Source organism: Ostrea edulis, chromosome 1, assembly GCF_947568905.1.
Source record: "Ostrea edulis chromosome 1, xbOstEdul1.1, whole genome shotgun sequence".
NCBI classification, from domain to species: Eukaryota; Metazoa; Mollusca; class Bivalvia; order Ostreida; family Ostreidae; genus Ostrea; species Ostrea edulis.
Genome location: NC_079164.1, coordinates 78,377,499 through 78,400,778, shown reverse-complemented (window position 1 = coordinate 78,400,778; position 23,280 = coordinate 78,377,499). Strand labels below are relative to the sequence as shown.

General features: G+C 33.9%; 1 protein-coding gene and 1 long non-coding RNA gene across 10 annotated transcripts in view; one reads left to right on the top strand and one right to left on the bottom strand.

Moving 5' to 3' along the window:
- LOC125680051 (D-glucuronyl C5-epimerase B-like) overlaps positions 1–23,280 on the bottom strand; it is a 31,206-nt gene continuing 7,926 nt past the window's right edge. For 4 of the 9 annotated variants that reach the window (XM_056161535.1, XM_048919516.2, XM_048919496.2 and 1 more), the window contains exons 2-8: positions 22,617–22,731; positions 16,137–16,228; positions 9,291–9,420; positions 8,964–9,174; positions 8,564–8,741; positions 4,114–4,356; positions 1–2,569 (exon numbers count right to left, since the gene is read on the bottom strand). In XM_056161535.1, the coding sequence (XP_056017510.1) occupies positions 1,533–2,569; positions 4,114–4,356; positions 8,564–8,741; positions 8,964–9,174; positions 9,291–9,406 (1,785 nt within the window). In that variant the 5' untranslated portion in view covers positions 9,407–9,420; positions 16,137–16,228; positions 22,617–22,731 and the 3' untranslated portion in view covers positions 1–1,532. Of the gene's footprint in view, positions 2,570–4,113; positions 4,357–8,563; positions 8,742–8,963; positions 9,175–9,290; positions 9,421–12,158; positions 12,336–16,136; positions 16,229–19,800; positions 19,960–22,616; positions 22,732–22,818; positions 22,930–23,280 lie in introns of those variants that run through there. The other 5 variants (XM_048919510.2, XM_048919505.2, XM_056161549.1 and 2 more) reach the window with 4 other exon arrangements.
- LOC125680086 (uncharacterized) overlaps positions 12,334–23,280 on the top strand; it is a 37,248-nt gene continuing 26,301 nt past the window's right edge. The window contains exons 1-3 of the long non-coding RNA XR_007371917.2: positions 12,334–12,384; positions 19,127–19,256; positions 19,816–19,863. This is a non-coding gene — a long non-coding RNA (uncharacterized LOC125680086). The remainder of the gene's footprint in view (positions 12,385–19,126; positions 19,257–19,815; positions 19,864–23,280) is intronic.

The following is a 23,280-nucleotide window of genomic DNA, read 5'->3' as shown; positions in this document are numbered from 1 at the left end:
TCAGGTTTTTATAGTTTTATTTGCTTGTCTTCATTTCTCTATGGGAGACATGCTTTGATGACAATGGCCAACTGTGATGTAATAACAAATGCAGATAATTCATGTTCATGAAGACACATTCACAATTGCATATACCCAGGTTTCACACATCCACACCAAAAATTCGTCCATCAAATTACATAACATTTTACATTTAAGCTACAAAAATATATGAAATCATTTTGATATAGGACACAAGATATTCATTCATACAAGACAACCAAGATATGGAATGTGAACATAAAAGACACACTGACACGATTTAATCATGTTTATCACCCAAGCAAAAACCGAAGCACCATTGAAATACCTAATTTTAAATGCTCATTTGCTTGTTAGTATGCTAATGCCCCAAATGGTAGGAACATCTTATGCTTCACTACTGGAAGGTATTCTGAATCAAACACCTCCCCAGGTGAATCTGAAGAGTTACCACTGTATTATAGCTACAGGTTGATTGCTGACTGGCTCGTGCCAAAGAAAAACTAAAATTATGAATAGAAAAATCAACAAAATATACACAAAATTATCATTCTGAGAACATCATTACAGAAGAAAATAGAATACTTTTTTATTTATAAGCAAGTGAAATAGGCGAATACTTGTAAGTGTACATTTATACAAGTATTTATATTCCTGTCTATCTGTACCTAGCTGGCGATCAGATTGCATAGATTCATAGATATTATACATAGATATTATTCACGTGATACAAAAGCAAAGAAAAAAGTGAGTAAAATGCATATGCATCTATTTGTATAATGTCCATAAATATGATATGAATCGTATAATCAATACTTTTACATGTGTTTTCTGTTCAATGACTCACTGTCAAAGCATTAAAAAAAAATATACATCAACATATTTACATGTAGCTATGTAAATCATAAAGTAAAATTATTGGTATCAGTTTGGATCCCAAACACAGACACCTCCCTTGTCACTAGATACCGAGTAAGGCATGGATGTACATACAAACATATTCACGACCGTGTTACTCTACCTACTGTAATTAAACCATCTTGTTGTAAGGAAAAATATTCTTGGAAGCACATCTTTACTGCACATTTTGCCATCACTTTCATAAGAATAGTAAGAATTTATATAAGGGTTTTACCATTGTATTTGGAATGTTAATATCATACTAAAAACAAAACAAAAAATGGATCATACATGTATGTGCTTCCAAAAATGGATTTTGTGTCATATAGCATAAATATGTTAAAAAAAATCTGTTTCATTTTGAAACTTTGTTTAAACTGATATCACATAAAAACTAAAAGCACCAACAACAAACTAGAATATTCTGACTATAAATAAGTTACAGCCCTAATAAGAAAAACGGGAGATGGAATGATCGAAGATGCCCAGTACCATTACAACAGCACCACTTCCACTGATCAACTGTACATGTATAATGGCACCATATCTCTTATAATACAATATCACATTTACTGATAAAAAAAATCTATTTCAAACAAAATATTGCATTTTTAGTTGTGAGGTGAGAGCTTTCCTTTCATGTAGCCCTTCCATCGTTCTGCAGTACTGGAAAACAAGGGATCGCTGTCTACTTCACTCAGTAGGAGAATCTGATTGATGTGAACCTTATGATAATCCCACCTTGCTCGATTAGGGGCCAGGCTAGCGGTGATGTGACGAAGATCATAAAATGTTCCTGTACCAGTGTCAAACATGAGAAGCATGACTTTCAAGGTTCTCATGCCATTGTCAAATAGTTCTTCTGCTTTTTCACTAATCCTGCCCGTTGCTACTTTTTTAAGGTCATACAGACCGATTAAAGAATAGATAAATCCATTGAGCACAAAACTACTGGGTGTTGTGGGGTACTCTTCATACCAACTATATGAGTTGAGATATTTGGAAGTAATTCCACCCTGGGAACTTGGAATGTCAAAAATATTAAGGGCTTTGCCTGCAGCCTCTATATATTTCTTGTCTTTGGAGGCAATGTACGCACGAACAAGGAGAGAAATGGCCTGACCTTGTCCCATGGCGGAATACCACCCAGGGTCCAGCTCCATGACCTCTGGAATCAGTTTACGAGGCACCATCACTGGCCAGCCACCCCTGGAATCTTGATGCCTCACCAGGTAATTCGCAGCATCAAAAAACAAGTCCATGTGCGCATGAGCCGAGAGGGTGACATTATCCATCAAACCATGGCCGCGAACACTAATGGCGGAAATACGCGCAGCATTTTTCATTCTTGTTGTGCGGGATTTTGAATACTGTAAATTTAGTCCTTTCTGGAAATCTACCATTACTAGTCTTGTGAAGTGAAACCAATTTCCTTTCTTGGAAGATCCAAGTCCATAATAGAGGTCTCGACTGCCATCTAATCTCATTACAGTGTCACTGAGCACATAGTGAATACGAAACAAGTTCCCATCTCCCATCTGAATAAGGACAGTTACACTGCCATTGTTTATAAATTTGAGATCCATAGAAAGAGTAGATAACTTCTTTTCATTTGTTGATATGGTAATTCCTGGGTTTTTTAAGTTTGCTGCAATATGAAGGGAAAAAATACAATCAAAAGATGCAATTTTTAAAACAACATAAACATGAAACAATGTAATACATGTTAATCACATTGAAAACAAACAGCAGGTATGCAAACTTTCCCTTCTTCAACAAATAGAAGTGTAATTTCACAAACATATTGAAAACTTTGAAAATATTTTGAATTCAATCTGACATGTAAATGTGCAAGAAATACCATATAGCAACCTTTTTTGGTGGTTGTAAGATTTTTATTTGGGAGGGGGGGGGGGCATTCATCCTGAATGAATTCTAAAAGAGAGATAACCACTTCATGTAGACTGAAACAGTTAACGCCAAAGACATCAGACTGTCGGAACAAACCGACAAATTCATTAATGGTCTGCTTCACTCTTGCAGCAAGTCCGACTGATGATTATGTGATGGTTCTGGCTGTTAAACTGAGCCTTTGTCTCTATAAAGCTTGTCTCTATAAAGCCTGTCTCTATAAAGCTTATAAATGATGAATAAAAAGTGGAAATGAATCAAGTGTTTCTTAAACACAGAGAAAAAATAACGCGTAGATCCAACATCTGGTCTGTCGGGTTAGCTAAATCTAAGACTCTCAAGCAGTGGATGATATCAGTCTGTCAGGTTAGCTAAATCTAAGACTCTCAAGCAGTGGATGATATCAGTCTGTCGGGTTAGCTAAATCTAAGACTCTCAAGCGGTGGATGATATCAGTCTGTCAGGTTAGCTAAATCTAAGACTCTCAAGCAGTGGATGATATCAGTCTGTCAGGTTAGCTAAATCTAAGACTCTCAAGCGGTGGATGATATCAGTCTGTCAGGTTAGCTAAATCTAAGACTCTCAAGCAGTGGATGATATCAGTCTGTCGGGTTAGCTAAATCTAAGACTCTCAAGCGGTGGATGATATCAGTCTGTCAGGTTAGCTAAATCTAAGACTCTCAAGCAGTGGATGATATCAGTCTGTCGGGTTAGCTAAATCTAAGACTCTCAAGCAGTGGATGATATCAGTCTGTCAGGTTAGCTAAATCTAAGACTCTCAAGCGGTGGATGATATCAGTCTGTCAGGTTAGCTAAATCTAAGACTCTCAAGCAGTGGATGATATCAGTCTGTCAGGTTAGCTAAATCTAAGACTCTCAAGCGGTGGATGATATCAGTCTGTCAGGTTAGCTAAATCTAAGACTCTCAAGCGGTGGATGATATCAGTTTGGAGGATAAACTTGAAACACTGAATGTTAAATAATGAGAAAATAATTGTTGAGGAGGAGGGGGGAAATTTGGAAAAAGTTCTATTTAACAATATCTAGAAAAGAATAAAATCAAACAACTGTTTTCTTTCCCTTATTCTTTGGTCAGACAAACTTTGGTTCAGTCTCATGACAGTTGCAAATACATAGGACTGATGTAGGTAAAATAAACCTTGACATTCACTGAAAAATAAGCCCAAATTAGCACCCTGCCAAAAATACCTGTAATAACTTAACCGACTACAATTTTTAACATAAAAGAAAACGATGTTTTCCAGAAATTTAGGCACTTACGAGAAGATCTGAATTCAACTAATCCATTATCCAATGATATGCGTTCATCCAGTTTACTGCGGATCTCTGATGTTTGATCAGGAAGCAGCCAATCAGAGAGGTCTGTCCGTTCCCCATCCTCTAGAATCTTGACCTTGTTTTTTGGCCGGTTAATTTGCTTGCTGTAATGACTTAAACCATACTGTGCTATCTGTATAGGGTAGTAGTGGCCTTTTGGATCCCATTGTGTTGATATTGGAACACCTGAAATGTGTCATGTCCAGTAAGAGTTATTCCTCTTTCATTGAAAAAAAATGAGCTTGCATAAAATGTATGTATTCCCTCTAATTAAATGCAACTCTTATCTTAAATTAAACTAAAGAACTAGAGCCACGAATAGCCAAAAATGGCCCTTAGTCAGAACATGATATTATTCTTGGGGACAGAAGCCAAGAATATCTATTTTTCAAATATGTTATCCTTTTTCCGATATCTTTTCAATTTTTTTTAGTTATTGACGTTCAAAGTACCCATTGTTTTGGCCAGATTGTTATTGACGTCGCAATTTTGCAACGTTTCATGTACTTTTACGTGGAAGTTCTCTAGGTATAAAAGTGAAACAAAAACACTATTCAGTGCAATTTAATTATGATATTGTAAATATTTAAATCTGTCCATGTTAATTCTATATTAAAACACACACCTATATAATATACTCGTACATCTCTTTCTCCTCTCTCTGTTTGTCTCCTTCCCTCTCTTTAAATATTTTTTAAAATTTTTATTTATATGCAACCATTCAACAGTTTTAAAGTAATATTAATTCATTACCTCTTTACATCGCTTTGTTATTTAAGTATGACATGAAGATAAACACAATCCCAATATTTTAACTGTATAACCATTTACTGCACATACCGATAGTTTGTTGTTTTTTTTGGGGGGGGGGGGGGGGGGTATCTTAAAATGTACACGAAAATACGGTGGATCCAACCGTTGACTTACGAATAAGATCTATTGACCTATGTATGTGCGTTTCAATATTACATGTAGTTTATGTTGCATATTGATCACTTCTTTTAACAATCTTTTATAAATTTGCGGATTTTTATTTTTATTATTTGTTTGGGGGTGTTATTATTACCCCGCATGTACATGTAAACACGCCGAAAACAGTAATAGCCAGGCTTTGGACAGCGGCGTTATTTCAGACGCACTTTGCTACATGTGCAACTTTGGACAGTGAGTAAACATTTTAATCCTATGTTTCACACTTTTATTTGTGTTTTGCTATATAGGGAGTTACGTTTATGATGTGTGTGTGTGGAGGGGGGGGGGGGGGGGGGGTAGGGAAACTGTTACAAAAGTAGCCGTACATGTACAGAATAACACATGAACATTTAGTTTAGCCATATGGATATAATTTATTTTACATTAGGCTAAGAAAATTTTAATGTTAACGTGAACTAATCATCGGGTAAAATATGTTCCATTTATCTAATTTCATTAGTTTCCTGTCCGGATCATTTATTACAATAATATCTAGACCAGTGTGTATTTCAAAATGCCTTAATTATTATCATTAATTCCATAACATCTATGAAACGAATTCATTAATTAAAAAATCTTATTCTGATACTGCTACATATAATAGAACCAAACTCCCTCCTCGCTCGCATATATTTGGTTTATTAAACCAAATATATGCAAGGAGGGAGTTTGGTTCTATTATATGTGTTTCTATTTATGTGAAAATAACATCCGTTTAATTTTTTTGCACACTAACCGTAGTGTGCAAACAAAATTAAGTGGATGTTATTTTCACATAAATAGAAACAAGAATTTTATCAATCATGGTGACAGTTCAATTAACACATCTGTAGTTTGGCATCCACCATAAAATTTGCTTATTTTACCACTTTCACATTTCTTCCTGTCATTAGGTTTAGTTCTTATCTTACATAAAATGCATGAGGGAAACCTTTTCCCGTTATCAGACACTTCCTCCATGTTACAAACACTCAAACTAAATTAAGTAGGACAGTGGTTTAATAATGCTTAGGAATATTTTACTTAATTATGTAGGATAATATATCTAAAACATAAATACATCAACTTTTACTTCAAGAACGAGTGTCATTCATATGTTCACGTCTATTTTAATCAGTATATTAATGATATCTTCTTTTTTCCATTCGTCTTTTTTATTTTGTTATGATTTATGGTTTTGAATATTTGCTGTTGAGACTGAATTTTCAATGATAAATATAATTGAAACAATGAAATATACACTATTTTCGTAAACATTCTTTTTACATTATTTTTTTTTTTTCATTTTCGAATTATTCATTATCATTATCCCTTTTTATTAACTGCCTTGTATTTTTGCTAATTAGATCAAATGTAATTCTGTTTGTCAATGAATTTCATTTAAAAGCAAAACAAGATCCATATTGCTAGATATATTTTTCATATTCATATTTGTATGTATTTCTATATATTGATTTCTGACGGATGAAATATGCAATGGGCCGGAATAGCTGTGTGTCGAAATATAACGGTACCCGATGACGTATGTCCAAATCGGTTGACACGTAAACAACCGAACGAATGTTGTAGATCAATACCTCCGAGTGTATTGTTATGTGGATGCCTAATTTTTGTCTGGTACCCATATATTGTACTATAACTTTAGAAATCATTAAACAATACGGGATAGGCCAATATATCTTCGCATCTAAGTAGGCTATCGAGTTAGGCACCCCTCGGCCCTCCAAGTCTTTTTATGTACTGCGACAGCGATTTCAACATGCTCACCAGTGCCAAGAAAACTGAATGCACGGAGATGAAACATGTGAAGCCAGATATTTATTAAATTCAACGGCCTTCAGATAAATAAAATATGTATAGTATAAAGAAAATGTGTGGAAGTTAAAAGGCGCGGCGCAGACAATGGGTGGATCTCGATTGTATCTGGAGTGGATTGGAGGACTTAGCTTCGTAATTGTTTGATCAAATAACTAAAACTGTTAACTAGTACAAGGTTTTTGTAACTATCCCTAACATGGTTACATATATATTCAAGTTCATAAATTGAGCATATAATCTATTTGAAATTTTGGGGGCAAAATCGATTGATATACGTAGCCCGATTCCGACGATGGCGCGGATCTGGTTTTATTTCAATAATATTGTTTGAAATCATATTTTATTAACTTTGAATAATTACTGGTTTCGTAAAAAGACAATGGAACATTCCCCAACTATAATATTTAAATATTACAATTTGTACTAAACCTATAGTTTGGAAAAGTATTCGGATTTCGTGCATGGAATGTGAAATTCCGGTTATTTGTAGAACATAAAAAGTAAAAATTCACTTATCCCCCAGGCCTCGATCCAAAAAAACTCTTAACTTCTATGCAGTATGTAATATACTAATTTACAATTCATTAATATTTATTGGATCGAGTCCTGGGGGTTATACAAATTTTTGGTGCATATTGTTGGATATTATCAACTTTTACAAAAATAACACAACTGTTATGGGTTCTACATGTTATAATTTCTATATGCGTGAATTTTCGCGGAAAAAACACACTGGATTTATAAAGAAGAAGGTCTAAGCTATTTCATACCATGATGAAATTTTGGAATGAAGATACTTTATTTTACTCAAAATTACAGGGCCATATTTGGATATTCGTGGCTCTTGTTCTTTACATACATGTGAAAACATACTATCGAATCATTATTGTCCATGGGGGATTACTGTTCATGGGTCACCCTTACCCATAAATTTACATCCCACTGAACATTGATACATATTAAATTCCAATTTTTTTTAAAAGCTAGAATCTTTTTTATCCCAATCACATTAGGTATCTAAAGACAACTTTTTTTGTCACACTACTGATTTTATACTGACAATAATTGAGTTGTTTTAATTCCTGAATAAAATACAATCAGGTATTAAAATACAATGTATATACAGATACAGGCAGCATCAAATTATAATTGCAGTTATAATTATAGTCAAATTACAGTCCTATATAAAAGTGACTAATAGGTCAAATGGGCTGGGTGCAACTGATTTAATTACCATATACATGTGTACTGTTTATGATCACCGGTATGTAGGCCTATTATGCAAAATGTACATGTTACTATAATAAACGATTTACTTACTTGCTACAGAGAGTGTCTGTAAATGTGTAAGTTTTCTGTGCAATTTCTCCAGGAAAGTCAATCAACCAGTTAGGGTACATTAGTTTTAGGGCTGAAGTTACCCACGAAGTTAAGTCCCCTTGACCAGTAAAATGTTGGATTACCCACAAACTTTGACCCCCCCCCCCCCCCCCCCCCCCCTGAACAATGATCATTCCACCTTTTCATGATCTTATTTCATTTTGAATATATGATTGATAATACAATACTTCATACAGAATCCAAAATATCAACCATTTCCTACCTTCGATACCACTGACACATTTAACCCTGTTTCGGTCTTCCACACTGTACAGATCGAATGACATGAAAACTCCACTGGGGGAGTATTTTGGCTGGGGGTCAGTGGGGAAATCATCCTGGTAACTGTGGTGAAAGGAAAACCTCTCATATCCATCCGATGTCTCAAGAGAGCCATACACCTGAATTATATGCAATAATTATATGCAACAAAATATAATCAGAGTCTGTGCTACACATTCATTTATAATGGATATGATAAAAACTTTATTTCCATCATTGGTTGTCATTGTGATAAGAAATCTATTTGTACTATGTACTATACCAAATGCATGCACATGTATGATACATATATATATATAAAAACAATTCATAGTCATCTTTCTTTTTTGAATCATCTGTACCTCAAAATATTTCTGGATGAATGAAAATGGCATGTAAACTTCGCTGCCATCCTTTATTCCTTTAACTGTGCTGTCCCCATTAATGACACACTCAATTTCCTCGAATCTAATTGGTTTCGTCCCCTTGGAGTGAGTGTAGGACTGAGCTGCTCTAGGCTGAAATCCCTTTGAATCATGGAACTCGTTGACAAGATAAGGCAATTTCTCATCCCTGCAAAAAAATTTACAAAACAGAGTTATCTCTCTTTCATTAACTTTGCCGCTACTGGGTACTTGGTCATGTCCAAATCAGCTACTACATGATTTTATGGTGACCAGAAATCTCACCTGTAAGAATTGACATCATTCCTGGTAAAGTCACATTTCCCAAGGTTGTAAACAGTCACTAGAAGAATGGAGATGCCCACACATGCAACCAAAAGCTTTAGGTTGGCTCGGGGCATGTTTGACCTAAAACCTACAAATAGAATCAAACATCATAAATCAGCTATTACAATTTCAGAAATAAAACCATTGAGTATTTTGCACTTCTGTACAAGTACTTATTATTGCAGGATTTGTGTTTTAAAGTCTTAGGTAGTGGTTATATATAGTTGAACATTCTGCTTGAGAATATTTCTCTCATGGAGATGCCACCATTGCCGGTGAAGGGCTGCAAAATTTCGGCCTATGCTCGGTGCTTATGGCCTTTGAGCAGGGAGGATTTTTATCGTGCCACATCTACTGTGACAAGGGGTCTTGGTTTTTGTGGTCTCATCCGAAGGACCGTCCCATTTAGTCACCTCTTACGACAAGCAAGGGGTATTGAGAACCTATTCTTACCTGGATGGTAGTGAAGCAAGAACACTAAGTAATGGCAGTACTAAAATATGTAATTCCTTAAGTTTTCCATTATCATACATGACAGGAGCACTAATATCCATGTGTGAGTCAAAAAGAGCAACACAAGTTACACAACTCTGATCATTGCACTAAATCTTCAATGTACAGTTTACTTTGTGTAAATAAGTACATACATCCACTCTCACTGATGTGTAACGCCAAATAAAATTCATACTGCTGCTGATAAAATCCTTTATAAATACAGTATGTATGCACAGACTAAAAATGTGACAATGCGTTACTACACATGACCAATATAATCAGAAACTACACTTCAGGTTTTCCATAGTTACTACGGTTCAGTGAGAATTATGTAGAAAATGTAACACAGTGCCAGCCACACAATTACATCTAAGGTTATGTATCAAATGGTAAAACGCTGTACAACATGTGGAGTATCCACAATGACAAAGAAAATAAGAAATCAATGACAATATGTTATATATATATGCTTCTTGCACTGTTTTATTAAAGGGAAATAGTGGGTTTGGTGCATGTATGTTAAGTCACAACAGCAAGCATCAGTGTCACTTATCATTACAGGAATGTCAGCAGTGCTTCCTCTCTTCACTAAACCATGTTTTGAATCAGTGAGATATGTACATTCATACAGAGTCTACAACATATCAAAGCTGTACGGAGCACTATTTAATGTTAACGAAACAACACCTAATGTTACAAGTAGGTAAATCCAGAAATAAAGGAAAATCTTGCTGATTTTTTTTAAATATCGCAGTAACCATACATATTAACTCTCACGAATCATCTAAAGATGCAAAGATTTGGGTCTTCATAAAATATTCTCTGGCAGAAGATGATTATTCACAGATTTTCATTAGATGACAATAAAAGTAATAACATTCAAGAAAATATTGAAGAGAATTAGTCTACCTTCATGAATTCATCATAGTCTGTCCAATTCTATATCTATTTTAGGGAGGACATACGTTTAAGAAATTGTGTCCAATCCCATTGTAAATGCTGTATTACAATGAAAATATGTTCAAATCAATCGTTAAAAAACAAGATATCAATTATACATGAAGTCAATGAGCTATGTGCATTGAGGCATTACTAATCCCTGCATTCTATGGAAATATCAAAGTGCTGAAATGTCAAGCATCTCTCCACTATGATATGTCAGTTTATGAGGAGAAACATTGTCAAAGATGTGTACAACCGCCGACAGTAAAAATATACACAAGCAGCAATTACAGGGCTATGGACATACACTAAATAATTTTCCCATTTTTGGGGGGTGGGGTGGGGGGGGGGGGGGGGGGGGTGTTACAGTTGTGGACTGCTAGTGAAATGTCATGGATACATTTGTATACATGTACCAGTTCCAGTTATTGTGAAACTTTAGACGTGTTCAGAGTTGTTGGAACAGTATTATGCATTGGGGTTTTTTCTTTAAAAGAAAGGAATAAAATTATGGAGAACTTTTCTTTTTGTACAAATGCACATGTGTACAGCAAATGGATTGATCATTCAAAAAACGTCTTCTGGATCCGATCCTCAATCTTTCAAATTTGAGAGCTCAATACCACTGTTCAGATCCTGTTCAAAACTTGGATCACATGTATGACCAACTATAAACACTCTTTTTGAATCAGTTTCCTCCTATTTATGTTACTTATCTTGACAGATTACCAGCTCCTGAAATTGAAGCTTTGGGATACATAGAATTCAAGTAAAAGCTTTAATTTTTTTCATTTGCATTCTAAAGAACCAATGTTTTCCTTAAATGTTACAGATTTTGTTAGAGCCATAGATGTGGTAGAGACTTTATCTCATTGGTTAATTCAATGCTAGTGACAAGATTTACGGCAAATTACCTACGTACACACATACACTGTATGATACAGACCTGTATGAATCATTGAATGTACACCTTTCCTTTTTGTAAATAATTACTTGGTATTTCATCGCTGCCATTTATAGGCCCTAACAAAGAGTTGCCAATCGGTACCATATATTATATAAATGGTGAATAATAAAATACTGTGTCTCATCAGAGGAAGAAAAAAACAACGCTCATAAGCTAATAATGAAATGTGTTGGGACGGTGTTTACGCTCCGAGCAGTATCACTCACGTTTTGTCTAGACTACACGAGTTGGATGATTAGTTCGGTACTACTAATCAGTACCTATATATAATATTTTTCTTAGAATACAGAACAGCAAGTACTGAAGAAATACCGATAAAATACAAGTTAAAAGTAGAGCTGATTCACCAAACATAGGTGAGACATTCTTGAAAGTGGGTCATCGGATAGAGCACATAGTCTCATTTTTAACAGTTTACTTACATGTCACCTTTACAGTGAAAATTAATCCATCTTCTATTTACAGTTTGTCCTTCCTTTTCGTCATCGGTAAAATAAACCTATACACGGTCATCTTCTGTTATTACGACGATCATGATGATGATCAGCTCGGGCTTTCTTTTTTCGTCTCGACAGGAAATAAACTTTAAACATTAGAGAGTTCCGACAAGGGACGTCAGTGTGAGTGGTCTTATCACACCGCACACCGGTAATATTATTTTTTAATAGGCTATATATTACTATATATGTTAGTGGGAAATCATGAAAAGGTCAGTTTGTTAAATTGATGCCATATATTTGTTTCGCCTGCCGACACCGGAGGAACAACACACTATATACACGGCATTTTCTAATTTTGTTTATACCTGCAGCAAAAAACAGATTGAGAGAATGAGAGATAAGCAAAACTCCCCCGGCGGCGTGTTTATTAGTCCGCTTAAAACATGTGACGGTTCCACCTATAAATCGCTAATTCCTATTTATTGGTTTGATAAATTGTGACTGATTTTAATTCATTTCACTCCATTTATTCCATTCAATAATCGCTAGTTACTGTGGCAAATGACTGTTTGCTTTACCGAAATTTGCCTTGAATGAAGTTTATGACGAATTCATCACATGCACTACAATGTTAATGTCCTTTTCTTATGTTGTTTTCATAGTTCGTTAAGTTATATACAGGCTTTTAAGTGACATTTTGCAAAAAATAAGGGTCATTTTTAGGGCAAAATTATAAATAAAAAAATAAGGGCCTTTTAAAGGATTTTTAAGGGCTTTTTAGACAAAAATAAGGGTTAAATTTACAAATCAACAGGAAAGAAAAAATGTTTTACTCACCATTTGCAAGAGCAATAATACAAAAATTAATTACCCACTCAAAAGATCATATCAGTGGTCATCAACAGCCATATTCAGCATTCAGCACAAACCATGATACAATTCAGGTGGACTCCCATGGCTCACAATCAATGCTGAATATAGCTGATAACCATCAAGATGTCTTCTGAGATGTACATTTAATCAACATATTCATTTTTTGAAAGTATACTAAGACTAAATTTAATAAATTCCAACACTTACTTTATGTAAAATTTATTTAAACTTTCAAAATTTGAAAATGTAGGAATTTCAACAAAAAATTGGGGATTTTTTTTAGGATTCTAAAGCTCAAATAAGGAAAATAAGGGCTGCTGTAGGAAAATAAGGGCCCGCTTGAAAGCCTGTATATATTGAAAACATTAAATGAAATAAAAATAATACGAATATTTATGATTTTCCATTCATTGTTAGAAGAAACAAGACATTTTACGTATTTGATATTATTAACTCGGATAAAATTTTTGACAACTATTTATCTCTTAATCAAAGAATTATATTTCTCATAAAACAGTGAACAAATTTAACAAAGAATAATTCAATCAAGTATTATATGGGGGAGGGAGAGGGGATACGAGAATTAAAGGGAGAAAAACTTCGATGAAAGCTCCTCAGATTAGCATTTTGCTAGAGTTATCGTTCTTTGAAATATCGCTAATGCGAGAATTGAACACAATTTTCTATATTTACAACCACAATTTGGCATTTTCTTATCAAATTTGAACATATTTAAACTAAATATGCTCTAATTTATGCGTTGGAAGGGGCGTTTCGGTAGTTTTATGGGGCATTTCGGTAAATTACAGGCATTTCGGTAATTCGAGGTACCGTTACTAGGCTATATATATTAATACTAAGGCAATAATCCACCCCTCAAGAATTATAGGTTCAATCTTATATTATTTGATTGTTGATTCTTCAAATGATATATCCTAGTAACAAATAAAAAAAATTATAAACTAAAAATTCATAAAACTGTTTCTTTAAAAATATACAAAATGTTTGTGAAAAATAAAGGAAATCTATGGCATAATGGACTTGATAAATAATTTTTGAAAAACAGAGTTATTGCCCCCTGGATTCAATATTTTGAAATATATAATATTGATTATTCAGATATAACTTAGATTTTTGAAATGTTTAACAAGATTTTTGAGAATAACTTAAATTAGTCTCGAAAAAGACTCAAACAAAATTTATGTTCCTGCCATGGAGAAATCTTATTAAATCATTGACTTTGCGAAATCTTATGACGTCACAGGAGGGTGGAACTACATTAACAAAAAAGTAGGCAAATCGTAAACATTTCCTGAAATTTTGCCGATTTTCATATGTCTCTGCTTGCAAACAAACAAGTTTCACATTGACACATGTCAGGAAGTAGCCTCAGCTACCAACATGATATAGTTCCTCTGTAAACAATTGATCAAATATATAGCAGGGGAAAATCATTGATAGTTAAGACACATTGTAATATCTACCACTGCATGAACTTGTAATATATGTACTATACAATTTATTAACATTTCTGAGATCAATATACTATTTTATTAACATTTCTTGAGTCATGATATGCTTAATTTCATCTACCCAAGAAGTACAATTATCACATGAGTGTGGAGCTTCGAGGGTAGCACAAATCTATTGACATCAAAAAATGTCAACAATTATTCATTTTCAATTTCACATTCCAATATTTCTAATAATTTTTAAAACCAGTCTACATGTAGTATTTATATGGATTTCATTTCATTGTCAAATGGACTGAGAGTACAATATTGTGGATAGGCTATTAAGAGGACAATTTCAAAACATTCAACTATAGCTAGATGTTGTCACAAAATCTAATATGGATTTCAAAACTGAACAACCATCACTGCTTGATACAAAAATAGTTAATGATATACATATAGATGTTGCTGTTTGAAATGTGCAATACATGATAATTCAGATGATGTCACTGTTTATTAAAAAAAACCCACCAAAACAACAAAAACAAGAGGCCAATGGGCCACATCGATCACCAGAGTCACCTTGGCCCATATCTAAAGAGTTTCCCTACATATCTACATGTAAAACTTTGATCCCTATTGTGGCCCCAACCTACCCCCGGGTACAAACTTGAATCTGCACTATGTCAGGAAACTTTCATGACTAAATGTAAACTTCTTTGGCCCAACTGGTTCTTGAGAAGAAGATTTTCCTTAAATATTTGTATATACAACTTTGAATTCCCATATCATGGCCCCATCCTACCCCAGGGGTCATGGTTTTAACAAACTTGAATCTGCACTATGTCAGGAATCTTTCATTTAAATGTAAATTTTCTGGCCCAGTGATTCATCAGAAGATTTTTAATGATCATTTCCCAATATATTTGTATGTAAAACTTTGATCCCCTATTGTGGCCCCATCCTACCCGCCTGGGGGGGGGGGGGGGGGGGGTGATTTTAACAAACTTGAATCTGCTCTATGTCAGGAAGCTTTCATGTTGTACTTTCCTGGCCCAGTGGTTCTTGAAAAGAAGATTTTTAAATGACCCCACCCTATTTTTGTGATTATCTCCCCATTGAAGGGGGCATGGTCCTTCCTTTGAACAAACTTGAATCCCCTTCACCCAAGGATGATTTGTACTAAGTTTGGTTGAAATTGGCTCAGTGGTTCTGGAGAAGAAGTTGAAAGTATAAAAAGTTTATGGACAGACACACAGACAGATGACGGACAAGTTGGGTGATCAGAAAAGCTCACTTGAGCTTTCAGCTCAGGTGAGCTAAAAAGAAAGAAAATTCATTGACTCTTTTCAAAATGTTTGCCTGATGCAGATTGACACTCAAATAAAAACTTCATCTTCAATATTCAAACTTCCAATTAAAAAAAATCATGGTTAAATCTGATTTTACAAACTTACAATTAAACCACAGGTGTTAGCTCCCAAATTTGAGCAATTATGCAACATCAAAAGATCTGACACAAGGGGACGACCCAGAGGCTCAAAGAGATTTAAAGAGAATTAGTATACAGAGGGTAAATGTAAATCTCATTTGTTACCATGTAATCGTTAATGGCACAATTAGGGCATATTACCTGAAGGGTTGTGACATCAAAGCAAATCACCTGAAGCTACTATATATTGCAAGGGAAGGCACGCTGGTTCTTATCTATCATCTTACTCCAATCTACAAGGAAATGGAAGAGAAATATAAAAAAAAAAAAGATCCCAAAGGAGCAAAATGAATTCCCTTGAAATTTTTTTAATGACAACAGATACATGTATTTTGTATATATATGTGCATCCAGAAATAATAGATATCGAAAAATCTATACATCAAGTAGTAGTACATGTATAATGAAAATATTACAAAGCCGACTGATCATATTCGACTAATTTCTTTCACTTCTTGACAGGAGCTAGTATACTCCTGAGGAAGTACAAAAACAGCTTTGCGATTTGAAACATGTGCGCATGAAAACTTTCCTTTATCATACGCTTCTTGATACTTAGAATACAGTTTGAATTTTTTTTTTATTCTGGAAAAATTTGTGTAAGCATTTTCAAATATGTTTATCATTAAATATATTGAAAACATTTGTATACATGTGCATCTTTTGCTCAAGATATATACTGTTTTAAACTTTTCATGAACATTTTAAATGTAAATAAAAAAAATTTAACATGCACAAAACTTTTAAACTCCCTCATATTAGAACTATGCCTGGTGAGGTTAATTAAGACTTTGAAAACTGTTGTATGAATGTTTATTTTGAACAATTGAATTAATGAATCTTGAAAAAAGATGAATCTTTATCAATTTGTTAATTGTAGGTGGGTATGCACAAAAGCTCCAAAAACCAAATCAGCTTGCCCTAAACTAGTGCCAGTATTACATACCAAAACTAAATACCAACTGCCACCTGTACCTGCATCAGAATAAGCAGTGAGGGTAAACCTGACAATCAACTAATCCTGTAGTCCTCTGCTTGTTGATACATGTCTTCCTTCCCATTCCAGCAGTGTAAAGTTATGCCCCCTTTAGTTGTATGACTTTCCTGAACTACTTAAATTTTCTCTATCTGGTAAATGTGGCCATTACTGATATTTACTGCTTGAAATACAAGCTTATTATCAGGAAAATCTGTTATCTCTTCATCAAGTACCCGTGCACATGTACTATAAAGTTTCATTGTGGCGATAGTACACTGTATGGTTAATAGAACACTGACAAAGGCATGCAGGTAAATTCGTTAGGTTGGCAATATGATTTTTAAACCATGACCTTTGACCTCATGACTCAAAATTTACATGTTTTTTGTTTTACCTTTACTTACTAAATACATGTTACAGATTCTGTGAAATGGGGACAATTTTTTAGCTAGCATATGTAATAAATCCCCAAAACATGTTAGGTTTGTGACATTGACTTGACATTAAATTGAGACATTTTCACATTCGATATTTTATCATAAACTTGATCTTTGACATTTCGACTTCAAAATTTATAATTGTCTTCTTCCAACCACTATCCACTGAAGTAGTGACTAGGAATATAACAACATCTGCAATCATGCATTCCTGACCTTGACCTTTGGCCTTCCAACCTCTCCTTAAATTTTCCCTGAATCTCCAATCAGGTGCTCAGCTACTGACTGAGTTATCTGGCCACCAGAGATGAAACCCGACTGACTGTCCCATAACGCTATAAGTATGACAAATTGTCGTGATTTAAGAATATATATATACCATATATATACCTATGATTACCAACACTTTGGTGGTCTTTTAAGTCCTGTGCAATTGATACTTTACAACTAAACAGTTTATACACTTCTAACTCAGTATGTCACATCCAGTAATTGAAAATTGTACCAGATATAGATTTAATCTCAATATGGACCTCCATGAAATCCTGCTAACAATGTAGTGTATAGGAAACCTTGGACACCTTTTACCTGAGGGTACTAAACCTTTTAAAGGAATTGCAATTAGTCGAGTTTATTATCTACCAAAGCTTGTAACACAACAAAATCATCAATAATCCTGTGTTTTGTATATCCTCACCAAAATCAGTTTCTAAGTCATTAACGTTTGACAGGTAATTAATTTGAATAAGGTTGATAATATCAGTAACAGGTATATCAATGTTAATTTTTTTGTTCTCCATGCCTTTCATTCTTTATCATTGTTTCTTTTCACATTTACTTTATTCATGTCTATAAAATGGTGTGAATAAACTGTGTAAATATTTGCATAATGAATAAAAGTGATAAGCAGCCATAAATGTAACAGCTATCATTGGCATTATCATGGGACAACTAAAGGTGCTGGTAACATATACCATAAAAACTCCCATAGGGGAAGAATTTTAATTGCTTTATAACCTCCCTTTCATTATATTCCTAGAATTAAATGATGTAAACCAAATTTCACCTGAGGGTGGTTTCTGCTTAGAAGAATTTAATAAATTATCATGTCAGCTGTGTACAGAGATATGTCATTTACTGTGACCTTGAGAATGTTCTGATATTGAGAATCGATTTAGTACATGCATTCTTTTTTGACATTGTTTACTCGTGAATTTGTATATTGTTTGCATTGCTGTCTCATACTCGACAAGCTGACACTGGAGTGTGAATGAAGATTGACATATGGAGATAAAAACATCATTTTTTATATTTCATTTTCATACTAAAAGTGTATTTTTAATCAATGCTTGTGCATCTACAGTACATTATAATAAAACACTCTGCCAACAATTAGCAATACTCAGTATTATTTAGTTAGAATAGAGGGGTGGGGGAAGGGGTATATATCCTGAACTATGGACCATACTGTCTTTTATGCATATAGCATACAACATTCCAAGACAGCTTGTCATGAAATGAATTCTCACATCTAAATAACCCTTTTACATGCCATTATCACACTTTTAAACTTTAAGTTTAATCTCTTAAAATTTTACAAACAAACTTGTATCCATACTTCATTCTATCCAGGTGTATCTCGAGTGCAAAAAAAAGTTTCTTTTCTGATTGACCAATAAAAATAGATTAAAGATTCTCTAAGTTATGTCTTTCAGATGGGCTGTTTAGAGATGCAAGTTTGGTTTATGGTTGGGCCTTTTTCACCCATATCATATAGCCCACACAGGGAATATGCATAGTCGACAGCACAGTCAATATGAACACCATTCTCCAACTACATATGCGGTTTGTATATTGACTTTTCCACTTCTGATTCAGATGAACTTTTTGCTTTTTTGCAGAAAACACAAATAAGTGTTACATATATTTGCAAACACAGTCAAACAAACCTTATCTGAAATTCTGAGAGAGTATCAATAAAAAATTAATCGCTATAGAGTAACGAAATAACATTGATCACTATATGTAAATTAGAACTGGTCCAATTTGGACCTCCAGTATGAAAATATTAGTACAGTGGCGAATTTACAGGGGTTTGGTGGGGGGAGGGGGGGGGTGTTCAGAGACACACCCACCCACCCCCACCCCCGCTCTTCTTTTTTTTAACCACATCTGAACCTATAAAGGATGTGTTGACTATAAATGAAAGGAAGAAAGAACAAGAATTTCAGTTAAAAATGCATTAAACTGAGCCATTTAAAATCAATCTTTTTAAAATTTCCCACTCCCATGCCCTCCCCTTTCAGCACTTTGGGCCTCAACCCCCACCCCCCCTAGATCTGCCACTGTAGTATACGGATAAGATATGTGAAATATAAATAAAACTTACATGTATATGTTTTAGTTCTCTCTCTCATGAGGTGGTTGCAAACATCTGCCAAACAGCATGCAGGTAAAATTCATTGTTTACTACTTCAAATTACTCAGATAACTGCATGCATTGGTCTGGCATACTAATGTTGTGACCAGAATGCTTGGATTCATTTGCATAAATGACAGAATTAGGCTGTACAAACTTTCAATATTTATTATGCCCTTTTCAAGGATAGATTTCTACTTTACCTGAGTTTCTTTGTTTGGGATGTTTTTTGTAATGTTAGTAATGCTTACAGACAGAACAGCTGCTTAGCAATCCTGACATCGAGTCAGAAGTTGGTTTGTTTGCTGAGGATTATAGAGACCCAAAAACTACCGAAGGTATATACGTTCACCTAAGAGTCAATAGAGGACATGATAAAGTCTGATCCTGTTTGCACAAATGCTAGTTTTTATTGTATAAATGATGTTTTTTCTCACCTTTCTAAAGACACTGCAGAAATAACACAATAACAATCTACACAATAGTATGGACAAGTATGCAAGAGTAAAATTTGTCATTGGTTAAGGAATTTAAAGGGAAACAACTCTGGAAACTGTAACAATTTTTGATGACCATTATCTTTCAAAAATTGAATGGGATTGAACTATTACACAGATATCTCATGATTGAACATTAAAATATACAGATATAAAACCAAATTTGTTAAAAATCCACAATTTTACAATTCAAATATTACAATATACATGCTATTGTAAGGGGCAGCATAGTGTTCGTTTAGTACAGGTTTTCAAATGTATGTGTTTTTAAGTCTGCACTCTACGATTTTCTTAAAAACTAATGCATGTTTAATTCATTGAGTATAACGTGTCACTTTCATCCAAACAGACTTGTTTTTTTCTCAAGAAGTAATCAGTACATTAGATTTAACTTGTGTATGATTAAATAAATCTCTCAACAATAGTCAGTTCCCATGCCCCTTAGTTCATAAGTGCTTCTTAACTTCCAGAATCTCATTTATAAATATAAATTTTATCAAATAAAACAGCCTTACACAATATTTGTTAAAATATTGAAATTTTCAGGAGCAAACTGTGTTTGGTGAGGGAAAACACTTCATCTTAATCTCATTTTATGGAGAAATTGTTCAGAAAATTTTGTCTAAACTCTTGCATAACTTGTCTCAATTGTGAAGCACCTGTTTCACAATTAATTTGAAAGGAGCCCCCCATCCATGAGCCAAAGTCCTAAAAATAACATTTGTTATGTAAATAAATTGTGATTTAACACCCGCAGAAAATATCTCTCAGTTGAAAAAAAAAAATATTTGCTTAAAATTTGTAGTGGTATAAATGAACTAGAAATAATCTCATTACAAGTAACAGGTAGGTCTTGATATGTGCATCATCATTATTTTTATTATAATGTAACATTTGGGATTGGGCACGAGTTCTTTCGTTTTCCTTTTCTATTTCAAAGGGGGGAAAGATTGTATGCAAATCACTTGAACTTCCCCCTTATGTAAATCAACCTTGAAATCTTGTGAAATCAATATAAACTTTAAAAAAATTGATACATTAATTTCTTTTTCATTGTTTATTTTACATATAAAAAAATGTGATAAACCATACACATGCGATGTGTGTAGGAGGATGCTAATTAAGGTAAAGAGACACAAGATGACAAAATAAAAATCCTTATACATATGTTTGTAGGAAACTGTTTTGATATGAGGGGGGATACAACCATATATTGACAAACACTTATACACTTTAAATAGGATGTTTTAATATTAATGTTACATGAAGACAGTTTGGAGGGGGGGGGGGGGGGCTAAGTAACAATCAAATTATACAAACTCCCAATAAACTTTGGTCCTCAAATTATAGTTAATCTTTAATCAAATCATGAAACGAATGAGCTGCTATCTTATTGAAAAAGGATAAACATAAAAAAGAATAGAGAAAATGCTTTCAGCATCATACCAGAGATTTTTTGTGGATCATATCCTGTCCATTATCAATAGATTTTTTTTTCCAAACAAAAAATTCCTCCTTCACTCACAAAAATATAAGCTGCATGTGCATTGCGTCATTTTGCAGTCAACTTCCACGGAAGCTTTTAAAACAACCTACACAAATTTGCTACAGAAAATGTTGGTTTAACTTTTACACCGAGACAAGCACATGAACAAGCACCTGCCATGAAAACGTTGCCACTGGTGGGGAATTGCTGCAACATGACCAGATAATTGGCTGGTTATTTTTGCCATCCTAAGTCCTTATTGATTTGCTGTATGAGCATTACTGGTAGCTAATTTTGTCCTTGCCACACTAGATTCAAATATAATTCTGCAGTCAGTCACTAAGTTACAGCCTACCAGTCCGACAAGAGAGATACATCATATGACCAATATTATGGAGTATCAAGTGCCAGTTTGATGTACAGTTTGCAAACTCCTAAAGATGTTTCCTAATTTCCTCTGACTGCATAGCTCTTCATTCAGTGGTCAGTAATGAATTGGGGGGGAAAATTGTAATATGACTCCGTTTTGAGAAAAAAATCTAATTAATGACAATATGTTTCCCCAAAGTTCTTGTATGATGTATCATTAATAAACTAATTGAAGTTTTCTAGTGGCATTTTTTTCAAGTATTAATGAGATATTATGCCAAGTGGATTATTAAAGAAAGAAAAGAAAAACTGTATCAAATGAGTTATCTCCCTTTGCACATTTCCTTCATCATGCTTTTAGTATCAGAAGTGACTGGGAATTAATATAACAATATTAAAGATAAATCTAAAAAAAAAAAAAAAAAAGAACTTACTGGTACTGTTTTTCCATGCTAGGTTTACTGTCTCTTACTGTTCACTGTGAAAGGTGACCTGCCTGTCAATCATGTCCAATTTCTCTTCCCACTGTGAAACTAATGAGTGACTAACCTGTGAATAAAACAAACAATTATTGTCAATTGTTTAAATCAGGGTTTACAATGGTCCTATAAAAACACTGTGACCTGGTCTCCATACCTGGGTATGTATCTGAATACCAAATCCAGGTTAATTATCCAGGTTCTTTATTGACCAACAAGGTAGTATATCCTTTCATCACATGGCACACGGCTGCTAATTGACTTTTAACTTAAAGACAGAGATAAATTTAATCTTATTATAAACAAATGAAATCCTAAAAAAAAACACCAAAATATCATAATCTAGATCAAAACTTCAAAGATTTTTTTATGTCCAAACAAAGTAATTTTATGCAATTAGAATCAGGTAATTTGGTAACAATAGAAGTTTGTATAGTATATGGGAAATTTAACTTTTACAAAATCATGTGATTACAAGTAATCTGAAATATTGAAAAAACATTAAAAAAAAAAAAATCTTTGTTATTTTGAGATGTTAAGTTTTTTTGTATTGACAGTTTATTTATTAGCTTAAACTCTTTTTATGAACTTCAAAGGCCCAAGGCTTTTTGTATCCAGA